General features: G+C 52.4%; 1 protein-coding gene across 1 annotated transcript in view; it reads left to right on the top strand.

Annotated features, from left to right (window-relative positions):
• NRDC (nardilysin convertase) overlaps positions 1 to 24,472 on the top strand; it is a 67,506-nt gene that overhangs the window by 15,484 nt on the left and 27,550 nt on the right. Inside the window, exons 10-20 of the mRNA XM_073563647.1 lie at positions 2,949 to 3,018; positions 3,780 to 3,857; positions 4,497 to 4,617; positions 5,404 to 5,462; positions 5,542 to 5,596; positions 6,504 to 6,608; positions 18,471 to 18,594; positions 18,666 to 18,752; positions 18,841 to 18,960; positions 19,114 to 19,165; positions 19,723 to 19,873. Of these exons, the coding sequence (XP_073419748.1) occupies positions 2,949 to 3,018; positions 3,780 to 3,857; positions 4,497 to 4,617; positions 5,404 to 5,462; positions 5,542 to 5,596; positions 6,504 to 6,608; positions 18,471 to 18,594; positions 18,666 to 18,752; positions 18,841 to 18,960; positions 19,114 to 19,165; positions 19,723 to 19,873 (1,022 nt within the window). The remainder of the gene's footprint in view (positions 1 to 2,948; positions 3,019 to 3,779; positions 3,858 to 4,496; positions 4,618 to 5,403; positions 5,463 to 5,541; positions 5,597 to 6,503; positions 6,609 to 18,470; positions 18,595 to 18,665; positions 18,753 to 18,840; positions 18,961 to 19,113; positions 19,166 to 19,722; positions 19,874 to 24,472) is intronic.

Genomic DNA, 24,472 nt, shown 5'->3' with positions numbered 1-24,472 from the left:
GTATGAATGTAGCATGTATGTAGTATGTAGTATGAATGTAGCATGTATGTAGTATGCATGTTGTATGTATGTAGCATGTAATTTTTTTTTTTTTTACATTTAACACATTAGCCGGATGATGGGACTACTACTGTCCCATCATTGGCTAATGTGTCAATCACTGTCATGGTAGCAGGCATCGCCCGATGGGACTTGTAGTCCCATCGGACGATGCCTGCACAGACCACCGGCAGGCCGGCACAGCCCCCCGGCAGGCCGGCACAGCCCCCCGGAGCCTGCACAGACCACCGGCAGGCCGGCACAGACCACCGGAGCCTGCACAGACCCCCTGGCAGGCCGGCACAGCCCCCCGAAAGGCCCGTACAGACCCCAGAGAGGCTGTACAAGGGCAGGAAAGGGTTTTTCTTATTCCGATACCGGAAGTCCCATAGACTTGAATGGGACTTCCGGTATCGGAATCGGCGATACCGATACTTTTTTTAAAGATCGGCCGATACCATCCGATACGATACTTTGAAGTATCGGACGGTATCGCTCAACTCTAGTCATTGACCGTCCTCTCTTGGAAAGTGGTCTTTCTAGTGGCAATTACATCAATCGGACAAGTTTCGAAATTGGCAGCCCTGTCCTGCCGTTCTCCGTTCCTGAATTTTTATCAGGACAAGGTAGTTTTCAGGACGTCACCATCCTTCCTGCCCAAGGTTGTCTCCTCTTTCCATCTCAACGAGGAAATTGTTTTGCCTTCCTTTTGTCTGGCGCCAGTCCATCGCATTGAGAAGGCCCTCCGCACCCTGGATGTGGTTAGGGCGCTGAGACGGTACATCTCGCGGACGGCTCCCTTCCGCAAGTCAGATGCCCTGTTCATACTTCCAGAGGGGCATAGGAAGGGTCTAGCTGCTTCAAAAGCAACGCTAGCCAGGTGGATTCGCTTAGCGATTCAGGAATCTTAGCGTGTCAGGAACGTGCCTGTCCCAGCGGGGATTAAGGCGCACTCTACCCGGTCAGTGGGCACCTCTTGGGCCATTCGGCACCAGGCCTCGGCAGAACAGGTCTGCAAGGCTGTGACTTGGTCCAGTCTGCATACTTTTACGAAACATTACCAAATTCATTCTCAGGCCTCTGCGGATGCAGCTCTCGGCAGATACATTCTGCAATCGGCAGTACCTCAGTGCTGACTCAGTAGTACATGGGGTGTTAGCAGATGTATGCTCCCCACCCAGGGACTGCTTTAGGACGTCCCACTGTCTGTGTCCCCCAATGAGGCGTAGGAGAAATAGGGATTTTTGTGTACTCACCGTAAAATCCTTTTCTCCGAGCCATTCATTGGGGGACACAGCACCCACCCTGTTTAGCCTACTGGCTCATTTGTAGCATTCTTAGGTTTTGACAGTTATAGTTATTGTTGACTGTTTAAGCTCCTACTGCTTTTTTCACCGAACTGGAGATATCTCATCCAGCGAGAGGGTGTATACTGCAGGGGAGGAGCTAACTTTTCTTCTGGTTTACTTAGTGTCCTCCTAGTGGCAAGCAGCATAACACCCACTGTCTCTGTTTCCCCCAATGAATTGCTCAGTGAAAATTATTTTACGGTGAGTACACAAAAATCCCTATTTTATATATACTATGATGTCACTCTTGTTCAGATGTGTTTTATTAAAGGTGTTGTCTCGTGAAAGTAACCCTTGCCCTATAGGCAGTACACAGGTGTCATTGAGGGGCATCCCCCCCCACTTGAGATCCCTTTAAGCCAGAATGGTAATCTCATGTGTCACACCTGTGCTGTCCATGTAGTACATAAAGGAGACCGATTTTCTGAATGGCTGCCACATAATACTACATTGGCTACTGTTGACCACTCAGTTGTATTTCTGAGATTTATTTTTGACGTACCTGGGGTGTACTTCTGATTGCAGAAAGTAGTCTGTTTTTCCGCACTGGATGGTTGTCGCTTTAAAGGCAACTGCACATACCGTATCTATACAGTTGGGTAAAATTGCAAAATGTCATCACTACTTTTGTTATAAAAAAACATAAAATAAATAAAATTAAATTATCTCGCGGTCCCTGTAGTGAGTCCCCAAAACTACTTGTTACCTTTTAGTTCTTTTTCAGTCCCCTGCAGCCATCCTTATTGTTTCCATTCTGAAGTCTCCTCCCAAGAGAGTGTGCACTTGGCGTTCTCATCCAGAGCTGTATCAATCCCACTGTTGGCACACTGCCACCCTAAGTCCCCTCCCACTTCCCCTAAAAAGCACCATCCTGAGACTGTGCAACAGTCTCAAGATGGATCCATTGTTGCTCATGGTTTCTCCCTCCAACCACATTTAGTATGCACTGTCCTGAGACTGTCCTAATGTTCCAGGTGCACACACACCGGTAGGGCTACAGCTGATCATATGACGGGATTCACATCCAGTATCATGACCCTCTGACCATGACCTCCCAATGAAGGAAGGCTACAAGAAATAGAATTTACGGAAAGTACTAAAACTCCCCCTATTCTATGTGAGACTTGAACTGCTTCTGTGGCTTCTGCGTTCTTGCCCTGTACACATCCCCCCAATCAACCATCGAGGATCTATGACTGTGCCCCAATTACATCCCCCCTTAAGAGCACACTGCTGAGTCCTGCCTCCTGCAGGCAGCGCTGTGCCAACTGACTAGCTACTAGCTTCCTTCAATTCAAAGCACAGACAGGAAATCCCTGCACTCTGTGCTTTGAACGGTCAGTAGCAGAAAGTGAGGCGTCGGAGGTCACATCACCCCACGTGACGGCTCAGGAACAGACTGTTAACAGCAAGTAAACGAGGAAACGTTCCGATTTCATAGGCTTTACAGTGTTGCAATTATTATGAATCACCTTTTAAGTCAGGAGCTTTATTCTCCATTTATGACCATGATAACCATCTCCGTGTCCTGTGTGTAACCTCCTGTCTTTATTCTTGCAGTTGTCCCTATTAAGAAGGTGCATGCGCTTACTATAACATGGGCTCTGCCACCCCAGGAAACGTTTTACAAGTAAGAGCCCATCTGCCATGAGCTTATTCTCCAGGTTTTCTGTGCTGAGGTTAGGCATTAAGTTCTTCTTTAGTAATATTCATGCCCTGAGCAAAGGTCATTGTACGGGAGGAGGAGGTGAGCTGTGATACCACCTATAGTGAATGGTGGCTCTGGGTTACTTAATGTATATAGAGGTGCTATCAGTCATTGTACAGGAGGAGGTGGGCTGTGACATCGCCTATTGTGAACGGTGGATGCTGTGTTATCGGTCATTGTACAGGAGGAGGTGAACTGTGATATCACCTATTGTGAATGGTGGGATCCTGTGTTATGTACTGTATATAGATGTGTTATCAGTCATTATACAGGAGGAGGAGGTGAGCTGTGACATCACCTATTGTAAATAGTGGATCTTATGTTATCTACTGTATATTGAGGTATTACCAGTCATTGTAATCCTGTCTGTGATGATAATGGCGCTTCTGAAAAGTGATCTGTACAAGCCAGGACGTATTAGGCCTAGTGAGATTTGTATCCGTGTGGTGTGTGATAGTTACTTATCACACAGCTTTTTCCGAGACTTTACAATTAAGAAAATAGTTATCCCCTTGTGATAATGTCAGAATAGAATTTCTTGATAGAAGTTGAAAACTCCAGACCCTCCGAGGTGTATAGCCTGCACTCTTGCCCTTAGCACCATCCTGGATGAGGATCTCACCTTTTACTTCCAATTTACGTTCACTTTGGGTTTCTCTAATATATTTTTATCTGTTTTTAAGGGTGAAACCTCTTCACTATATTTCGTGGCTGATAGGACACGAGGGTAAAGGCAGCATCCTGTCCCTGTTGCGCAAGAAGTAAGTAATGGTACCGTACTGTGATTCATCGTGATGCCGCCCTGTACTTGTTGATGTATCGATCCCACCCTTCACGCCCTGTTAAAGGGAAGGGTAAACTTACGGCTTGCAGAAATCCATGCAACTTTTACACAAACTGCTCCATTCAGATGCCTTGGGCGAATCTACAGCTTGTGAACCACGGCTTCTCGGACCTCCTGTGATACAGTAGTTTTTTCCTATATTTGGTAGGAAGATGATGCATTTCACAGAATGTAATTGACCTGAGAAAAATATGCAAACGTGAAGCCTGTGCGAATGCTGAAAATTTAGCTCTGAAGTCTGCAGAATTGTTAATGCAGCTCTGAAGGATAATACCGCTGTAACTTGGGATCAGTACAAGACAACAAAAAAAGGCTTATTACTTTACATTAGGTGTAGACCAATTAAGCCCAAAGCCTGATATATACTTTGCCATAAAAGATGGGCTGGAGCCGTAGCAGTGGGTGTGAACGCTGCACCAGACTTCCAAGCTTGTCATTTACCGTTATATACATAGGGTGCTTTTATTTTATGTGGCCCCTTTTAAGGATAATTCAGGCATTTTTAATTTTTTTTTTTTTTTAAACTGGACCCCAAATGTTTTCTTTCCTTTCTCAGGTGCTGGGCTCTCGCTCTGTTCGGAGGGAACAGCGAGACCGGCTTTGAGCAGAATACAACCTACTCTGTGTTCAGTATTTCTATCACGCTGACGGACGCCGGACACGAGCACTTCTATGAGGTATGAGTAGTATGCAAGACGGAAGAGCGAAAGACGGATATGCAGAAAACCAGAACTTCTCCTTAAAGGAGCTGTCCACTGCTTAATCAACCCCTTCTCAATCACTATATTTCCCATACCTATGGGAGGCGCTGCAGAATAAGTCTGCCGTGGCTCATGATGTTTCACGAGACCCAGTGCTGCTGTAGCAACATTGGCGCCGGGTCTCCCATAAAGGAATATAGGCTGTTATTATTGAACATGGGGGAATATGATTAAGAAGGTTTGTCCAAGTAGTTGACATCCTCTTTAGTGCACAGTCAGATGGCCGTATTCCTGCGTGAGGATCGCATTGCAATCCTCGGACTGGCCGTCTGCTTTCCTGACCGGCGCGTGACAGTATGTGTTTTATGCAGGTCAGGGGAGCGGGTTGCAATGCGATCCTCGCACAAGGGAGACGGCCGTCTGTCTGCACCCTTAAGAGCAGTCCCATCCCTCTTATTTTTTCACTGCATGATAAACTGCAGCCGAATATTCCAGAGTCAATGGTAGCACCAATCGCATTATTCTGTAGGTGACTGCTCCGGTCCTCGGTGTGTCAGTAAAGGGATGTGATTGCCTATACAGGAACACGTTCCCACGTTCAGAGAATCTTGCTTGAATTTTATGAAACCTCATGCACACGCTGCAAAAAGATATCCGCAGCAGAAATTGACCAATGCTGCAGATTTGAAATCCGCATCATGTGGGTGTCATTGGGTTCGGATTAGACATGATGATGGATGCTTGTCTTTTTTTATTTCTTAGGTTACTCATTTCGTATTCCAATACCTAAAAATGTTGCAGCAGCTGGGCCCACAGGAGAGGTTGGTGCTATTCCATTTATTAAGACCCGTCTATCTAGAGAATTCTGACTTTCACCGAGTCTGATCTTTCTCTCTTCAGGATCTTCCGGGAAATTCAGAAAATTGAAGCTAATGAGTTTCACTATCAGGAGCAGGTACTGGACTATGCAGGGAGAGGTTGTGTTCTCCGACTATCTGCCTTGTTATAGAAGTTTGACAGACGGTTTCTTCTGGGGGAATCTGTGTATTGTGAACACGACTAAGGCTGGTTTCACATTAGCGCATTTTCAGCGCGCGCACGGCCGGGGGTAGCTCCGCCCCCGAGCCGGCTCTCTGCCCGGCGTGCCCTCCCCTTCCTTGTAGCGCCGCCTCCTAGCGGACAGCGGTGCCTGCGATCGGCGCACCCTATCTTTAGCATAGGGTGCGCCGATCGTGCGCAGGCCGTGCGCTAGTTGCGCTTTGACCTGCGCTGCGCACTTTTGACGGTGCGCCGTGCGCGCCAAAATCCGAAAAGTTTGATTTTGGCGCGCACGGCGCACCGTCAAAAGTGCGCAGCGCAGGTCAAAGCGCAACTAGCGCACGGCCTGCGCACGATCGGCGCACCCTATGCTAAAGATAGGGTGCGCCGATCGCAGGCGCCGCTGTCCGCTAGGAGGCGGCGCTACAAGGAAGGGGCGGGCACGCCGGGCAGAGAGCCGGCTCGGGGGCGGAGCTACCCCCGGCCGTGCGCGCGCTGAAAATGCGCTAATGTGAAACCAGCCTAATAGATACAAAAGAAAGGTCTCAAGAGCTCTGTGCCTCTTCTGGTTCCCGTTGCACAGGGCTGTAATTGGGAACGAACGTTTTTACCAGGTCTGTGGAGTCGGTAAGCCAAACCTCCCACTCTTCAATTTCCATGACACCGACTTCGACTCCACCAAAATGGGCTCCGACTCCACGACTCCGACTCCACAGCTCCGACTCCACAGCCCTGGTTTTTACACAAACTCATCTTTTGACCATCAGCTCATCTGAAAAAAACCTTTTAGAATATGAACGTTGTATTTGGTTCTCTCTTTTCAGACCGATCCTATAGAATATGTGGAGAATATTTGTGAGAACATGCAGCTGTTCCCCAAAGAAGACTTTCTGACCGGAGACCAGCTTCTCTTCGAGTACAACCCTGACGTGAGTTTAAAATTTTTAATTTTTATTTCCCTTTTTACTCTGTCGCCTAATTGGGGGACACAGAACCTTGGGTGTTATGCTGCTGTCCACTAGGAGGCGACACTATGCATAATCTGAAAAAGATTAACTTTGGCCCCTCCTCTGCAGTATACACCCCTGGACGGCGTCAGCCTTCTCCAGTTTTTGCTTAGTGTCGCAAGGAGGTACACCTTTTTTTCTTCCGTTTTTTTCCTTTTTTTCACCGGAAATACAGATGAAGAAAAGTGGGTCTCCAGCGAGACTCCCGGCATGGCTCCCTCCTCGGTCCCCTATTAGGGGTACCCGGTTGAGGTCGAGGTGGTTTTTCCCCATGTCGCTCCCTCCCCAGTCCCTCGGGTCCTGGTTCGAGGTCGAGACCCCCCTCCTTCCCCAACCCCTTTAAGGGGTCTGGGTTGAGGTTGAGGCGAGGATGAAGACCCCCCTGACGGTGACAGACGCACCCTCCCTAATCCCCCGCAGGGGGTATTAGGTTGAGACGCCTCAGGTAGGGTCGGAGATCAGGCAGCATTTCGCAGCTTCCAGGGACCCCAGGCTGGCTGAGGGATCCTGTTGGGGCCGGGGGAGGGTGCGGACTGGATGGCACAGCAGAGACAGGGCTTTTCTGCGTCCATGTCTCTGCAACAGCAGCGGCTCCATAGCGCTTCAGGGGCCCCCCATACAAACACCGCTACCCCTGCTACCCCCACCGCTATCCAGTCGACCATTCTGGGGGGGTCTGGTACAAATCCGCCCCCCCCCCCCGCCCCGGACTACCGCGCCGCTCTAGAGCCCTCCTGGGCATCAGGCTTCTAATTTAGGCCGCGGCTTCGGCCTAGCAGAAGCCGCCGCCTTTTCCCCGCCCCCCGGATGACCAAAATGACACGCTGGAGTGTCATAGAAGGGGCGGATTGAGGCAGAAAGGGTGCGTTATTTACACAGCCCAGCGCGCCCTTTTCAGCTCTCCGCCCCCTCCTCCCTCTCCTCAGAGCCCCGGTGGCCATTTTTTCTAGATGAGATCCAGGAGAGGAGCATCACAGCGGTCTCCGGGGGGCACAGAACTGGGATCTGTCGGCGCTGGACCTAGGGGCACACCGGTGGGGTAAGCTCACAGCTGGGTTCTCATTACTCAGCTGTGAATCTATACTTCCTATAAGGCTTTCTGTGGGTTCCCTCTGCGTAGCCACCCCTGTACGATCCCTTATAGCCAGCCTCTGTGCACTATGCCGGGCTCAAGGAAGAGAACCAGGCAGGAATGTTTCTATGCATTCTGTACAGCCTGCAAAGCCACGCTCCCTAGTGGCAGCACGTATCCGCACTGCCGGGACTGCATCCAGAACTCTGGGTCAGAACCCCAGGGAGTCCCTACTGACGCTTCAGTGTCACAGGCCACGCCGGAATGGGCAACTCAGATGTCTCAGTCTATGTCACAGTCCATAGACAACCTAACTGCTACATTACTGCAAGCTCTGCAGAGTCGGGCCCCGGCTATGGACGGTACACAGCAAACGGACAGCTTGTCTCAGGAACATGCTGCTTCCGACTCTCACAGATGTAAGCGGACCCACAGGTCTCGATCACCTGAGTCGCACTATAGCATAAGGTCGTCCCCCTCTAGGGAGAGACAGCGTCATTCCAGGTCTCCTGGGAAGTCCCCTGCCACAGACAGACAGTGCAATTTACCACAGGGATCCCCCACCACAGAAGACCCCCGCACCAGGTCGCCCTCCAGGGATCACCTTAGCGAGGCACAGGATTCGGAGGGCATCTGTGACGCCGACTCAGATAATGAAACGGTCAGGTCCGTGGTACCTTCTCCCCCTAGCAATACAGCGCTAGTTGAGGACATAATTTCTGCCATTCATCGGGTGCTAAAAATTCCAGTCGCCCCCGGAAGTCCCAGAACATAGGATTTGCTTCGAAAGTGTTCAAAAACCACCTAAGGTCTTCCCTAATCATGATGAGTTTGAGAAAATACTTACCAAACAGTTTGCGCAGCCTGAGAAAAAATTCGCTAATCGCAAATATTTGGAAGCGAAGTACCCCTTCCCACAGACACCAAACAATGGACAGATCCACCTGAAGTGGACCCTCCGGTTTCTAGGCTAGCAGCGCAGACTTTACTCTCTCTGCCAGATAGCTCAACCCTCAGGGACGCAGCAGACCGGCAAGTAGAACGCATGGCTCGTTCTATTTTCGAAGCGGCAGGCGCCTCTCTGGGCCCTACGTTTGCTTCAGTTTGGGCAGCCAAGGCCATCCTGGCTTGGGCCAAAAAACTACAGGAGGGTCTTCAGGCTTCAAATCCTGAGCTCTCGGACCAAGCGGTCCAGATGGCAGTGGTAGCAGACTACATGATTCATGCAGCCCTGGATTCCGCCAGAGGTGTAGCGGGAATAGCATCAAACGCCATCACGATCCGACGCATCCTCTGGCTGCGAGAATGGAAAGCGGATGCGGCCTCAAAGAAGTCCCTCACGCGACTTCCGTATTTTACTGGAAGACTTTTCGGCGAAAAGTTGGACACCATGATAGCCAATGCCACTGGGGGTAAGAGTACCTCTCTCCCTCAACTAAAACCGAAACGCACGTTTAAACGAAGAAACCAGACGCGATTCCGATCCTTTCGGAATTCCTCGGGCTGGTCCGTTTCGCGCCCAGTGCAAAACCGCAACCGTTCTCCACGTAGAGACAACCCACGGACGCAGCAGCGACCGGACAGGTCTTGGCAGTCGAAAGCAGGCCAAGCGAAACCCAAGGGAGGAAAACCTCAGAACTTCACTTCATCATGACTCGAGACCTCCGGAAGACACCCCACCAGTAGGCGGCCGACTTTTACTCTTTCAGCAAGTCTGGCTGCCTATTACAGAAGACAGGTGGGTCAGGGAAATAGTGTCTTCCGGATACAAGATAGAGTTCACTTCCGTTCCACCGAACCGGTTCTTCCTTTCTGTTCCTCCAACACCACCAGAAAAGGCTCGTGTTTTCCACCAAGCGGTTTCCTCTCTCCTTCAATCAGGAGTTGTGGTGCCGGTTCCCGCGAACGAGAGATTCCGAGGATTCTACTCAAATTTGTTCGTAGTCCCCAAGAAAGGAGGCGGCGTCCGACCCATACTGGACCTAAAACAGCTCAACAACTACGTACGGGTCCGTCATTTCCGCATGGAGTCCCTCCGGTCCATCATTGCATCCATGGAGCAGGGAGAATACCTCGCCTCCATAGACATACAGGATGCGTATCTCCACATACCAATTGCTCCCGCCCACCAAAGGTTTCTCAGGTTCGCGGTCAACCAAAACCACTACCAGTTTGTCGCCCTTCCGTTCGGACTCGCCACGGCTCCAAGAACGTTCACCAAAGTCATGGCGGCCACCATGGACGTCCTGCACTCAAGAGGCATCCTAGTCGTCCCGTACCTGGACGACCTCCTCGTCAAGTCTCCCACTTTCAAAGACTGCGAGGTCAGTGTCTCAATCACTCTAGACACTCTGAGTCGCCTGGGATGGCTAGTCAACCTACAGAAATCGTCGACCATCCCAACTCGGACTCTAACATTCCTGGGAATGGTATTCGACACCGCCAGGGGCCTGGTGCTCCTTCCCAAGGACAAGACACTGGCCATCCGTCTGGGAGTTCGCACACTCCTTCGCAGTCCTCCTCGATCTCTCCGGTTTGCCATGAGAATCCTCGGCAGGATGGCAGCAGCAATAGAGGCAGTGCCATTTGCCCAGTTTCACCTCAGGGTCCTTCAACTAGCCATACTCAGATCTTGGGACAGGAACCCTCTCTCCCTCGACAGGGAGTTCAGGTTGACGTCATCAACCAGGAGGTCCCTGCATTGGTGGCTCAAACCAAACTCGCTTACACGAGGGAAGCCATTCCTCTCAGGACAATGGAAGATCCTGACTACCGATGCAAGCCTGACAGGCTGGGGGGCGGTGCACCTACATCACAGGGCACAGGGCAAGTGGTCACCCAGGGAAGTGACATTGCCTATCAATGTTCTGGAAATCAGGGCCATTCTCTTGGCACTGAGAGCATTTCATCACTTGTTTGCAGCCTCGCACATACGGATACAGTCGGACAATGCCACGGCTGTGGCATACGTGAACCACCAAGGCGGGACCCGCAGCACCCAGGCGATGAGAGAAGTGGCTCATATCCTCCGCTGGGCGGAAGACACAAGGTTGGTACTTTCTGCGGTACACATTCCGGGTGTAGAAAACTGGGAAGCCGACTTCCTCAGCAGGCAAGGAATGGACTCGGGGGAGTGGTCTCTCCATCCCGAGATTTTTTACTAGATCTGTCAACGCTGGGGAACCCCGGATGTGGACCTAATGGCATCCCATCTCAATACCAAGGTTCCCAATTTCATGTCCAGGACACACGACCCGCGGTCGCTCGGAGCGGATGCCCTGGTCCAGGACTGGTCCCAGTTCCGACTCCTGTACATTTTTCCACCCCTCCCCCTAATCGCCAGGGTCGTGAGGAAGATCAAGCAAGAGGGAGTTCCGACCATCCTCATCGCGCCAGACTGGCCCAGACGTACTTGGTACGCCGACATCGTCCAACTTACGGCAGACGCCCCCTGGCGTCTACCCGACCGTCACGACCTTCTGTCTCAAGGTCCGTTCTTCCACCAGAATTCAGGGGCTCTCAATTTGACGGCATGGCCCTTGAAACCTGGATTCTAACCCAGGCAGGTTTTTCACCGGCAGTCATTGCAACTATGATCAAGGCAAGGAAGCCTGCCTTCGCCAAGCTCTATTATCGTACCTGGAGAGCTTTCTTTTCTTGGTGCGAATCTCATGGACAAGTCCCACTCCCTTATTCCCTCCCGAAGGTACTAGGTTTTCTTCAATCGGGCCTAGATGCCAAGCTATCCTTAAGTTCGCTTAAGAGTCAGGTGTCGGCGCTTTCAGTCCTTTTTCAAAAGCGCATTGCTATTAAACCACAAGTAAGGTGTGACGCCTCTGGCAATACGTCCAAGAGTGGACCCCCTGGATCGCGGATCCGGAGCCCCTGGGCCGAGCGCACCTGGTGAAGACCGACCCCTGTACAGGGATCGTTAGGGGCAGGACCACAGGGGGCGGAACCGCGACAGCCGGAGCCAGCAGGGACGACTCGGAGGACTGGCAGACAGAGCAGGAGTAGCGGGGAGGAAGGCAGAAGGTGATGGCAGGAAGACTACAGGAAAGGTACAGGGAGGACCACGGAAGGAGACAGGCTGACGGACAAGGACCAGGAACAGGGCAGACAACGGAGCAACAAGGATAGGCAGGGAACACTGAAAAAGGTAAGGCCGATGGGTGCTGCGAGTCACAAACAATCATCAGGCGCCCTCAGAATGGAGCGGGCGCCTGATATATGCGGAGACCGGAAGTGCGCCCTACAGACCCTCCCCTAGCGACGCCCCCTGCCAACAGAGGCCGGAGGAACGCGCGCGCGCGGCCTAAGGCCGGCGCGGTTACCCGCAGCAGAGCGGCAAGCAGCGCGGAAGGACGCGCGAGCAGGGGGAGGCAGGTGAGAGGAAGCTGCGGCGGGCACCGCCGCTAAAGGGGCATCGGCGGGTACGGCCGCCGATGTCACAGTACCCCCTCCCATATGCCCTCTCCTTCTGAGGCTGGTCAGAAATCTTTTCATGATAAGGGGGGCATCGACATTCTCTCGGGGCTCCCAGGACCTCTCCTCTGGGCCAAAACCCTTCCAGTCGATAAGAAAAAGAGTTTTACCCTTGACCCTTTTCATAGCCAGGATGTCCTTTACTTCAAAGACATTGTTAGAACAAATGGGCGAGGGAGAAGACATGGAGGTTGGTTGGAACCGATTCAAGACCACAGGTTTGAGGAGCGAGATATGGAAGGCGTTAGGGACCCGGAGTGACGCCGGCAACCTCAATTTGTAGGCTACCTTGTTAATGCGCCCAAGTATTTCAAAAGGCCCGATGTACCGAGGACTTAATTTGTAAGCAGGGGCCTTCAGGCGGATATGTTTGGTAGAAAGCCAGACTTTGTCCCCGGGCTGGTACGGGGGTAGATCCCTTCGTCTTTTGTCCGCTTGTCTCTTAATTCGGACGTTGGCCAGCTCGAGCGCCTCTCTGGTCTCCTTCCAAATTTGTGAAAACTCCTTGGCGAGAGTGTCTGCTGCAGGAACTCCGGATGATGCGGAAAAAGGCAATGGAACCCCAGGATTTAGCCCAGTTACCACAAAGAACGGTGTCTTGGACGTTGATTCGCTGGAATGATTATTATGAGCGAATTCCGCCCAAGGTAGAAGAGAGACCCAATTATCTTGATGGGCGTTAGAAAAGTGGCGTAGGTAGGTGGTCAGAATTTGGTTAATCCGTTCCACTTGGCCGTTGGTTTGAGGATGATACGCTGAGGAGAAGTCGAGAGACGTGCCCAGGAGCCGACAGAGGGCCCTCCAGAATCGGGAAGTAAACTGGACCCCACGATCGGTCACGATTCGCAGAGGGAGACCATGTAGCCGGAACACGTGGTGGATAAAGATCTCGGCCAACTTTGGAGCAGATGGCAGTCCGACCAGGGGAATAAAATGGGCCATTTTGGAAAAGCGGTCAGCGACGACCAAGATGGTAGTGCATCCTGCAGAGCGGGGCAGATCAGTCACGAAGTCCATGGCGATTTGCTGCCAAGGAGCCTCTGGCACAGGCAACGGATGAAGGAGGCCGGAGGGCAGAGTCCTTGGAATCTTGTTCTGAGCACAAGTCCTGCAGGAGGCTACAAAGTCCTTTGCATCCTGGTGGAGAGAGGACCACCAGTAATACCGGGACAGAAGCAAAAGAGTCTTCTTAATCCCAACGTGCCCAGCAACCTTGGAAGAATGACCCCAGCGCAGTACTTCCAGACGTTTGTTTGGAGGAACGAAGGTCTTGCCAGGCGGAGGGTTAGAGAACCTCACGGGGGCCACGGAGATAACTTTAGCCGGCTCGATGATATAAGATGGGTCCTCCTCCTTCTCTGGTGGCTGCAAAGACCTGGAAAGCGCGTCAGCTTTGATGTTCTTACTGCCGGGCCGGAAATGGAGCTTAAACTCAAAACGGGAAAAATACAGAGCCCACCTGGCTTGTCTGGAGTTGAGTCTCTGGGCAGATTGCAGGTAGGCCAGGTTCTTGTGGTCCGTGAAGATAGTAAAGGGGTGCACTGCCCCCTCGAGCAGATATCGCCATTCCTCCAGCGCCATCTTAATGGCCAATAATTCCCGGTCCCCAATGGAGTAGTTGCACTCCGCGGGAGAAAAGGATTTGGAGAAGAACCCGCAGGGGACAAGACGTCCAGATGGAGCCTGTTGGGAGAGAACTGCCCCAGCTCCAGTGGAGGAGGCGTCAACTTCCAGGATGAAGGGCCTACTAGCCACTGGACGGTGTAAGATCGGAGCAGAAGCAAACGAGCGTTTCAGGGTCAGAAAGGCGTCCTCGGCTTCAGAAGGCCAGACGTTAGGCTTCGTCCCCTTACGGGTCAGGATCGTAATGGGCTTGGTGACTGTAGAGAAGTGGGGTACAAACTGCCGGTAATAATTAGCGAAGCCGAGGAAACGCTGGATGGCCTTTATGCCAACTGGACGAGGCCACTGGAGTACCGCGGACAGCTTCTCCGGATCCATCCTAAGACCGGACTCCGTGATGATATACCCCAAGAAGGGTAAGGCTGTTTGCTCAAAAAGGCACTTCTCGATCTTGGCGTAAAGACGATTTTCTCGAAGGCGCTGCAGGACCATGCGTACACTTCTCCGATGGGAGGAGAGGTCGGTCGAGAAAACGAGGATATCGTCCAAATACACCACCACGCAGGAATAGAGTAGGTCTCGGAACACCTCATTTACGAATTCCTGAAACACCGCTGGAGCATTGCAGAGACCGAACGGCATGACCAAGTATTCATAATGGCCGTCCCGGGTATTGAAGGCCGTCTTCCACTCGTCCCCCGCTCGGATTCGGACTAAGTTGTAAGCTCCCCGCAGATCCAACTTCGTGAAGATTCTGGCCCCCCTCAGCCGGTCGAAGAGTTCAGGAATCAGCGGGAGCGGGTACCGGTTTTTAACCGTGATGTTGTTCAGGCCCCGGTAATCAATACAAGGTCGCAGGGACCCATCTTTCTTCCGGACGAAGAAGAAGCCTGCGCCCGCAGGGGACGAGGACTTCCGGATGAACCCCTTGGCCAGATTTTCCTGTATATATTCCGACATAGCCGAGGTCTCTGCTGGGGACAAAGGATAAGTTCTCCCTCTGGGAGGAGTGGCACCAGGAACTAGGTCGATAGGGCAGTCATAGGAGCGATGAGGGGGTAAGGAATCCGCCTCCTTCTTGCTAAACACGTCGGCAAACGTGTGATAGGGTGCGGGTAGGCCCGGGAGGTCGGCAGGCTTCAAGCATGGACGGGGACGCGTGAGAGCCCGTAGGCAGTGCTCCTGGCAGGAGTGCCCCCAACGGAGAACTTCCCCAGAGCGCCAGTCAATCACAGGCTCGTGCCGTCTGAGCCAGGGAAGCCCTAGGAGAACAGCATGGGCTAGTTGTGGCAAGACATAGAAGGCTATCTTCTCGAGGTGGAGAGCTCCGATTTGAAGGTCTACTTCGGCGGTAACCATGGTGATGAGTCCGGGTAAAGGTTTACCGTCAACGGAGGAAATAGCGCGAGGGTTCTTCAATACCAACACCGGAATCTGGAGTTTGTCAACCTCCTCCTGGCGGATGAAATTACCGGCAGCACCCGAGTCCACATACGCCTCCACAGATCCACGCCCCCGACCTGTAATTAGCAAAGCAGAAAGGGTAAGGGGAAGAGAGGAATTTTGATCACCTAGGGGGTCCTCTCTTACCTGACCTAGGTGGAGGCATTTCCCGATCTCTCTGGCTTCTCCGGACAAGTACGCACAAAATGGTTGGCACCCCCACAGTACAGGCAGAGACCCTTGGTCATCCTCTCCCTGCGGCGTTGCTCGGACAGCCTGACACGATCGACCTGCATAGGCTCAGGAGCGGTGCTAACGGGAGATACCGGGAAACGGGGGACAGGAGCCTGATACAGCCTAAAGGACCTCCTCTCTCCGACTGCCTCTCGAGCGCGCTCCTGAAAGCGGAGGTCTATGCGAGTGGCTAGCGAAATAAGGTCCTCCAGAGTGGTGGGGGTGTCACGCCCGGCAAGCTCATCCTTGATCTTACTGGAGAGGCCTCTCCAAAAGGCTCCTACAAGGGCCTCATTGTTCCACCCCAACTCAGAAGAGAGGGTCCGGAAGCGGATGGCATATTGCCCCACTGTGAGGGAACCCTGGCGGAGGTTAAAAAGGGCCTCAGTGGAGGACGCTAAGCGACCCGGTTCATCGAATACCTTGCGAAAGGTTTCTAAGAAGGTCTGTATGCTTAACACGACGGGGTCATCTCTCTCCCATAAGGGGTTCACCCAGGACAGGGCCTCACCCTCGAGATGGGACACAACGAACGCCACCTTGGCGCGGTCAGTGGGGTACTGAAGGGGGGCAAGCTCAAAATGTAGCCTGCATTGATTTAAAAAGCCCCGGCATAACTTGGGATCTCCACTGTACCTGGGGGGTTTGCCCAGACGGGGAGCCGGGGTAGAGGCTACATCCGGGGAGGAAGTTGCAGCGGCAGCAGAGGATTGCAGGGCCTGTAATCGGTCATCCACGGATGCCATGTAACCCAAGATGTGGGATTGGGCGTCGCGCTGCTGCGCGAGCTCCTGCTGAAGGCTGACTAAGAGGGGAGCGTGTCCGGGGTCAGAGGTCTGCAGGGCGGACAACCGGGTGTCCATAGACTTCATAAAGGACATTATCCGGCTCTGATTTTCACGAAGGAAAAGCAATTCCTTTTGTGTGGCGGCTGCGGCACCGGCGGGATCCATGGCCTGATGATACTGTGACGCCTCTGGCAATACGTCCAAGAGTGGACCCCCTGGATCGCGGATCCGGAGCCCCTGGGCCGAGCGCACCTGGTGAAGACCGACCCCTGTACAGGGATCGTTAGGGGCAGGACCACAGGGGGCGGAACCGCGACAGCCGGAGCCAGCAGGGACGACTCGGAGGACTGGCAGACAGAGCAGGAGTAGCGGGGAGGAAGGCAGAAGGTGATGGCAGGAAGACTACAGGAAAGGTACAGGGAGGACCACGGAAGGAGACAGGCTGACGGACAAGGACCAGGAACAGGGCAGACAACGGAGCAACAAGGATAGGCAGGGAACACTGAAAAAGGTAAGGCCGATGGGTGCTGCGAGTCACAAACAATCATCAGGCGCCCTCAGAATGGAGCGGGCGCCTGATATATGCGGAGACCGGAAGTGCGCCCTACAGACCCTCCCCTAGCGACGCCCCCTGCCAACAGAGGCCGGAGGAACGCGCGCGCGCGGCCTAAGGCCGGCGCGGTTACCCGCAGCAGAGCGGCAAGCAGCGCGGAAGGACGCGCGAGCAGGGGGAGGCAGGTGAGAGGAAGCTGCGGCGGGCACCGCCGCTAAAGGGGCATCGGCGGGTACGGCCGCCGATGTCACATAAGGACTTTCATCCAGGGAGTTTCCCGATTGGTTCCTCCCTACAAACGTCCGCTGGATACGTGGGACCTCAATCTGGTCCTGACAGCATTGCAAGCTCCACCCTTCGAACCTCTTAGAGGAGTTACACTCTCCATTCTGTCTCAGAAAGTGGTTTTTCTAGTGGCGATCACCTCGTTACGCAGAGTGTTGGAATTGTCAGCACTTTCCTGCAGACGGCCTTTCCTAGCCTTTCACCAGGACAAGGTGGTTCTCCGCACGGTACCATCCTTCCTTCCGAAGGTTGTGTCCAACTTTCACCTTAATGAAGAGATTTCACTGCCTTCCCTTTGCCCGGTTCCGGTTCATAGAGTGGAGAAGGCTCTGCATACGCTTGACCTCGTCAGAGCATTGCGGATTTACGTGTCCAGGACTGCACCTTTCCGGAAATCCGATTCCCTCTTCATTCTTCCGGAAGGTAGTCGCAAGGGGTTGCCGGCTTCCAAGGCTACCCTTGCCAGGTGGATCAAGTCCACCATACATGAGGCCTACCGACTTAACAGTTCCCCACTTCCGGCCGGTATCACGGCACACTCTACACGGGCAGTAGGGGCCTCCTGGGCCATTCGGCATCAGGCTTCGGCACAACAAGTGTGCAAGGCGGCCACTTGGACTAGCTTACACACGTTTACGAAACACTACAGTGTTCATACCCAGTCCTCAGCGGATGCGAGCCTGGGTAGACTGGTTCTGCAGGCGGCAGTACCCCAAGTCTAGGGGACTGTCAGCACAATATTCGTCCACTGCTTCCCACCCAGGGACTGCTTTGGGACGTCCCAAGGTTCTGTGTCCCTCAATTAGGCGACAGAGTAAAGGAGATTTTTGTGTACTCACCGTACAATCTCTTTCTCTTAGCCTTTAATTGGGGGACACAGCTCCCACCCTGTTGCTCTTACGGGCCGTTGTTTCCTGTTGAGTTCTCATATTGTTCTTTGAGCTCGTACATAGTAGCCTTCTTACAGGCATGGTTATGTTATTTGGTTACGTTCCTCCTTATGCTTTGGCACAAAACTGGAGAAGGCTGACGCCGTCCAGGGGTGTATACTGCAGAGGAGGAGCCAAAGTTAATCTTTTTCAGATTATGCATAGTGTCGCCTCCTAGTGGACAGCAGCATAACACCCAAGGTTCTGTGTCCCCCAATTAAAGGCTAAGAGAAAGAGATTTTACGGTGAGTACACAAAAATCTCCTTTTTTTTTTTAGTTTTATTTTTGTGCATACTAATCTCTTAAGGATTTCGCCTAAGCGACGGCTGTTCGGGATGATCACGTTGACCTACACAAGTTTTTATGTACAGGTGATTGCCGAAGCTCTTCGAGGACTAACCCCAGAGAGGGCGAACCTGTTGCTCCTTTCTCCAGACAATGAAGGCAAATGCCCCATGAAGGAGAAATGGTTCGGGACTCAGTATAACATTGAAGGTAACACTATGGACCATAACATCCGCTTTATACAATGTATGCAACCTTTATAACATTACAGTTCTCTGCAGAGATTGATTCAAAATGGAAAGAGCTGTGGGCCAGTGACTTTCCCATAAACCCAGACCTTCACCTCCCAGCTGAAAACAAGTTCATTGGTAAGTAATGCAACAATCTTGGGTACGTTCTCGGCCTCATCACTTTGGATTTTAATTTTTTTTTTTTTTTTAATCATTGCCTCTACAGCCACTGACTTCACACTGAAGACCTTGGACCGTCCAGACACAGAATATCCAGAGAAGATACTGGACATTAAGGAGGGCTGCCTGTGGTACAAGAAGGACAACAAGTTCAAGATCCCTAAAGGTATGAAATATATTCAAGGAATGGTCGTAAAAATTCCTTCTGATATATTCCTATGTATCGGTCCTAGTAAATTTTTGCAATGCAATTGGAACTGAAGATGATTCCGCTTATGACACTCCACATTCAACTTTTTCGTTTTGTTTTTCCTTTTAGCTTACATCCGCTTTCACCTGATCTCTCCATTAATACAGCAATCGCCTGAAACGTAAGTTCCAGGACTTCTGACCATGAGGGGTGTAAAGTTCTCCACCTGCTTGCTTATTGCATCATTTACTTTAGTTTTAGAGGAGGACAGAAGCTGTAAATGTAGACAAGGATGTTGAAGACCTCAGGGCATCCTGTTTACAAGATGGAAGTTTTTTGGTTACTTTTCATAAAGTGCTGTGTGACAGTACAGGGCTCCACAGAGCTCATTTACTTCTACATCCCCTGATTAGGTGATCCTAGACCCCTTGTGCAGGGAACTGCATCATCCTTTAAGGGAATGGGGCTTTTTTCTTTTTATTCATTTTTTTTTTTTTAAGAACTAGGTGACTGGCAGCACCACAATGCAATAAATAATTAGGGTACAGTGCCCATTGCTTTCCGCCCATTTTTTTTTTTTTTTTTTCTGTACTGGATGTGATCTGTCATGGTGGGATAACCCTTTAACTGGATGTAATAATGTAATATGATTTGTTTACCGGTATTTGATCTTCTTGGAATGTCTTTTTTTTTTTTTTTCTCAGTGGGACGGTTGTGACTGTTTTTTTGCTATTACAGCTTGGTTCTCTTTGAAATATTTGTGAATATTTTGGCTCACACATTGGCAGAGCCGGCCTACGACGCTGACGTGGCTCAGCTAGAGTACAAACTGGTGGCCGGAGAGCACGGCCTCGTTATTAAAGTAAAGGGATTCAATCATAAATTGCCAGTAAGTATGAGATCAACTTGTATAAGGTGTTAACGTGATTTTTTGGGAACAACCCTTTATCTCCTATCCTTGGGATGGAGGAGAACTTGCTGACCACTGGGATCCCCATTGGTCCTGGGATCAGGGCTCTTTTGCCCCACCCTGAATGGAGGGTAGGTGCGCATGCTCGGCCTCCACTCCGCTCATTGTCCATGGGACTGTGGAGGACTGCGCTTTCTGTAATGCATTCTCGTAAAAAGTGGGACCCGCAGTGACGAGCAACGTCTTCCTTATCCTGTGGATAGGTGATAAGTTGTAATTGCGTGAGTCCCCACATAGTCGGCCCTTTGCTTGAAATGGCATCAGATTGTGCTTTGCAGAATTGCTTTACGTTACTCTGTCGCCTTATTGGGGGACACAGAACCGTGGGTGTTATGCTGCTGTCCACTAGGAGGCGACACTATGCATAATCTGAAAAAGATTAACTTTGGCTCCTCCTCTGCAGTATACACCCCTGGACGGCGTCAGCCTTCTCCAGTTTTTGCTTAGTGTCGCAGGAGGCACACCTAAGATTTTTTTTTACTCCGTCTTTTTCCTGGATTTTTTTCCAAAGGACTACAGATGAACAAAAGAGGGTCTCCAGCGAGACTCCCGGCATGGCTCCCTCCTCGGTCCCCTATTTGGGGTACCCGGTTGAGGTCGAGGTGGCTATTCCCCATGTCGCTCCCTCACCAGTCCCCCGGGTACTGGTTCGAAGTCGAGACCCCCCTCCTTCCTCAGTTCCGTCCGGCTCTGGGTCGAGGTCGAGGCGACGATGAAGCCCCCTGAAGGTGACAGCAGCACCCTCCCTAATCCACCTCTGGGGGTATTAGGTTGAGACACCGCAGGTAGGGCCTGTACCAGGCACCAGGGACCCCAGTCCACCTGTGGGCTCCTTTTGGGACCGGGGGAGGTGCAGCGAGGCACGGCACTTATCAGAGACCGGGCTCCCTGCGCCCCGGTCTCTGCAGCAATGGCGCCCCAAGGGACCCTCCACAGGGCCCCAGTCACATATATGGCCCCACCGCCAGCCCTCCTTTCATTCTGAGGGGGGGTCTGGTTTAAATCCGACCCCCCCCTGCGGACAACCGCGCCGTCCTGGAGCCCTGCTGGGCAGGAGACCTCAAATTTAGGCTTCGGCCTAGCCGAAGTCGCCGCCCCATTCAGCCCCCCGGATGACGAAAATGACACTGCAGTGTCATAGAAGGGGCAGATCAAGGCAGGAGGGGCGTGCTTTTACATGGCCCAGCGCGCCCTTTTCCAGCTCTCCGCCCCTTCCCTCTCCACCTCAGAATCCGGTGGCCATCTTGCTGCACCTGGAAGAACGCAGCACAGCAGTCTCCGGGGGGCACAGGACGTGGGACTTATCAGCGCTGGACCTAAGGGGGAGCAGCGGTGGGGTAAGATCACAGCTGGGTCCTTGGTACTCAGCTGTAAATTCCTATACCATATAGCGCTCTCCTACTCCTTTCCTCTGCGTAGATACCCCTGTAGGGCCTCCACTAATCAGCCTAGGTACTATGTCGGGCTCAAGGAAAAGAACCAGGCAAGACTGCTTTTATGCAGTCTGCACAGCCTGCAAGGCCACTCTCCACAGCGGCAGCACGTACCCACACTGCCGGGATTGTACCCAAAAAACAGGATCAGAACCCCAAGAAGTCCCTACCAACGCTTCTGCGACCGCTACTGCGCCGGAATGGGCGACTCAGATGTCGCAGTCTATGACACAATCTATAGATAACCTGACCTCCACATTACTGCAGGCTCTGCAGGGTCATGTCTTGGCTATGAACGTTACCCAGCAAAGGGACGTCCGGTCTCATGATCAGGGCGCTTCCGACAGTTCGAGGCATAAGCGGACCCACAGGTCGCGTTCATCTGCGTCCTCACATAGCAATAGGTCTTCCCCCTCCAGGGAAAGACACAGTGGCCTCAGGTCACCGAGGCCGTCCCCTGAGAGAGAAGGACAATGCGGATCTCCACAACGATCCCAGACCATGGGAAACCTCCGCTCTAGTTCGCCCGCTAGGGAGCTCCTTAGCGATGCGCAGGACTCAGAGGGCATATGTGACTCCAATTCAGATAACGAAACAGAGAACGCTTTGCTCCCTTGTCCCCCTAGCAATACTGCGATAGTTGAGGATATCGTCTCTTCCATCCTTCGGGTGCTGGACATTTCAGATCCAACCCCTGAAGCACCAGAACACAAGATTTCCTTTGAAAGTGTTCAGAAACCATCGAAGGTCTTCCCTAATCACCCGGAATTTCAAAAAATCCTTTCTAAGCATTTTTCGCAGCCTGAGAAAAAATTCGCCAATCGCAAGTATTTGGAAGCAAAATACCCCTTTCCACAGAAAGACACCAAGGATTGGACAGATCCGCCTGAAGTGGACCCTCCAGTCTCTAGGCTGGCAGCACAAACGCTTCTCTCGCTGCCGGACAGTTCAACCCTCAAGGACACAGCAGACAGACAAGTCGAACGCATGGCTCGTTCAATCTTTGAAGCGGCAGGTGCCTCTTTGGCTCCCGCATTTGCTTCAGTTTGGGCAGCCAAGGCCATCATGGCTTGGGCTGATCTATTGCAAAAGGGCCTTCAAGCTTCAAATCCTCAGCTGGCGGACCAGGCGGTGCAAATTGCAGTGGTGGCAGATTACATGTTCCATGCAGCGTTGGACTCTGCAAGAGGAATAGCGGGAATAGCATCAAACGCCATCACAATCCGGCGTATTCTCTGGCTAAGAGAATGGAAAGCGGATGCGGCCTCAAAAAAGTCCCTAACAAATCTCCCGTACTTCAGTGGCCGTCTTATCGGTGAAAAGCTGGATACAATGATATCCAATGCTACCGGGGGCAAAAGTACTTCTCTCCCTCAACGAAGACCAAAACGCCCGTTTAAAAGGCGTAATCAATCTCGTTTCCGATCCTTTCGGAATTCTTCAGGCTGGTCCGTCTCACGCCCAGCACAAAACCGTAATCGTTCCCCCCGCAGGGACAACACACGTGCGGCACAGAGGCCGGACAGGAACTGGCAATCAAAGGCAAGCCAGGCAAAACCTAAAGGAGGAAAACCTCAGACTTTTCCCTCATCCTGACTCATGCCCTCTGGAAGACACCCCACTTGTAGGCGGACGACTGCTACTCTTTCAGCAGGTCTGGCTGCCTATTACAGAAGACAAGTGGGTCAAGGAAATAGTGTCTTCAGGATACAAAATCGAGTTTACTACCAGCCCACCGCACAGGTTTTTTCCCTCTGTCCCTCCAAAATCCCCGCTCAAAGCTCAGGCCTTCCGTCAAGCGGTTTCTTCCCTCCTGCGAGCAGGAGTCATAGTGCCAGTCCCAGCAGAAGAGCGCTTCCGAGGGTTCTACTCCAACCTGTTCGTGGTGCCCAAGAAGGGAGGCAGCGTCTGACCCATACTAGACCTCAAGCAACTCAACAAGTACGTTCGAGCTCGTCACTTCCGCATGGAATCCCTCCAGTTAATCGTTGCGTCTATGGAAAAAGGAGAATATCTCGCCTCCATAGACATACAGGACGCATACCTGCATATACCGATTGCTCCCGCCCATCAGAGGTTTCTCAGATTCGCAATCAGCCAAGACCATTACCAGTTTGTGGCCCTCCCGTTCGGTCTCGCCACGGCTCCCAGAACATTTACAAAGGTCATAGCAGCTACCATGGACGTTCTGCACTCCAGAGGCATAGTAGTCGTTCCATACCTGGACGACCTTCTCATCAAGGCCCCCACCCTCAAGGACTGCGAGGTCAACGTCTCGATCACGATCGACACTCTGACGCGCCTGGGATGGTTAGTCAATTTACGGAAGTCCTCGACTACCCCGAGTCAGTCTCTGACCTTCCTGGGGAAGCTATTCGACACCTCCAAGGGTCTGGTGATCCTCCCCAGGGACAAGGCACTGGCTCTCCGTCTGGGAGTTCACACACTCCTCCGCAAGTCCCCCAGATCTCTCCGGTATGCCATGAGAGTACTTGGCAGGATGGCAGCAGCAATGGAGGCGGTACCATTTGCCCAGTTTCCCCTCAGACCCCTTCAACTGGCTATCCTCAAGTCCTGGGACAGGAATCCGTTCTCCCTCGACAGGGAATTCCGGTTATCAGCAAACACCAGGAGGTCCCTGCACTGGTGGCTCAAGCCAACCTCGCTTGCAAGAGGAAAATCCTTTCTCTCCAGTCAATGGAAGGTTTTGACCACCGACGCAAGCCTTATGGGTTGGGGAGCGGTGCACCTACATCACAGAGCGCAAGGCAGGTGGTCACCAAGGGAATCGACCATGCCCATCAACATCCTGTAAATTCGGGCCATCTTCCTGGCGTTGAAAGCCTTCCATCACTTGCTGGCAGACTCTCATATCAGAGTACAGTCGGACAATGCCACGGCAGTGGCATACGTGAACCATCAAGGCGGCACCCGCAGCATCCAGGCGATGACCTACAATGGGCGGAGGCTGCAAGGTCGGTACTCTCCGCGGTCCACATTCCGGGTGTGGACAACTGGGAAGCCGACTATCTCAGCCGACAAGGAATGGACTCGGGGGAATGGTCTCTCCATCCCGAAGTCTTCT

This window comes from Dendrobates tinctorius, unplaced genomic scaffold, assembly GCF_039654945.1.
Source record: "Dendrobates tinctorius isolate UK_male_01 unplaced genomic scaffold, ASM3965494v1 ptg000396l, whole genome shotgun sequence".
Lineage (NCBI taxonomy): Eukaryota > Metazoa > Chordata > Amphibia > Anura > Dendrobatidae > Dendrobates > Dendrobates tinctorius.
The sequence above is the reverse complement of the archived record's forward strand: the minus strand, read 5'-3'. Positions and strand labels throughout refer to the sequence as shown.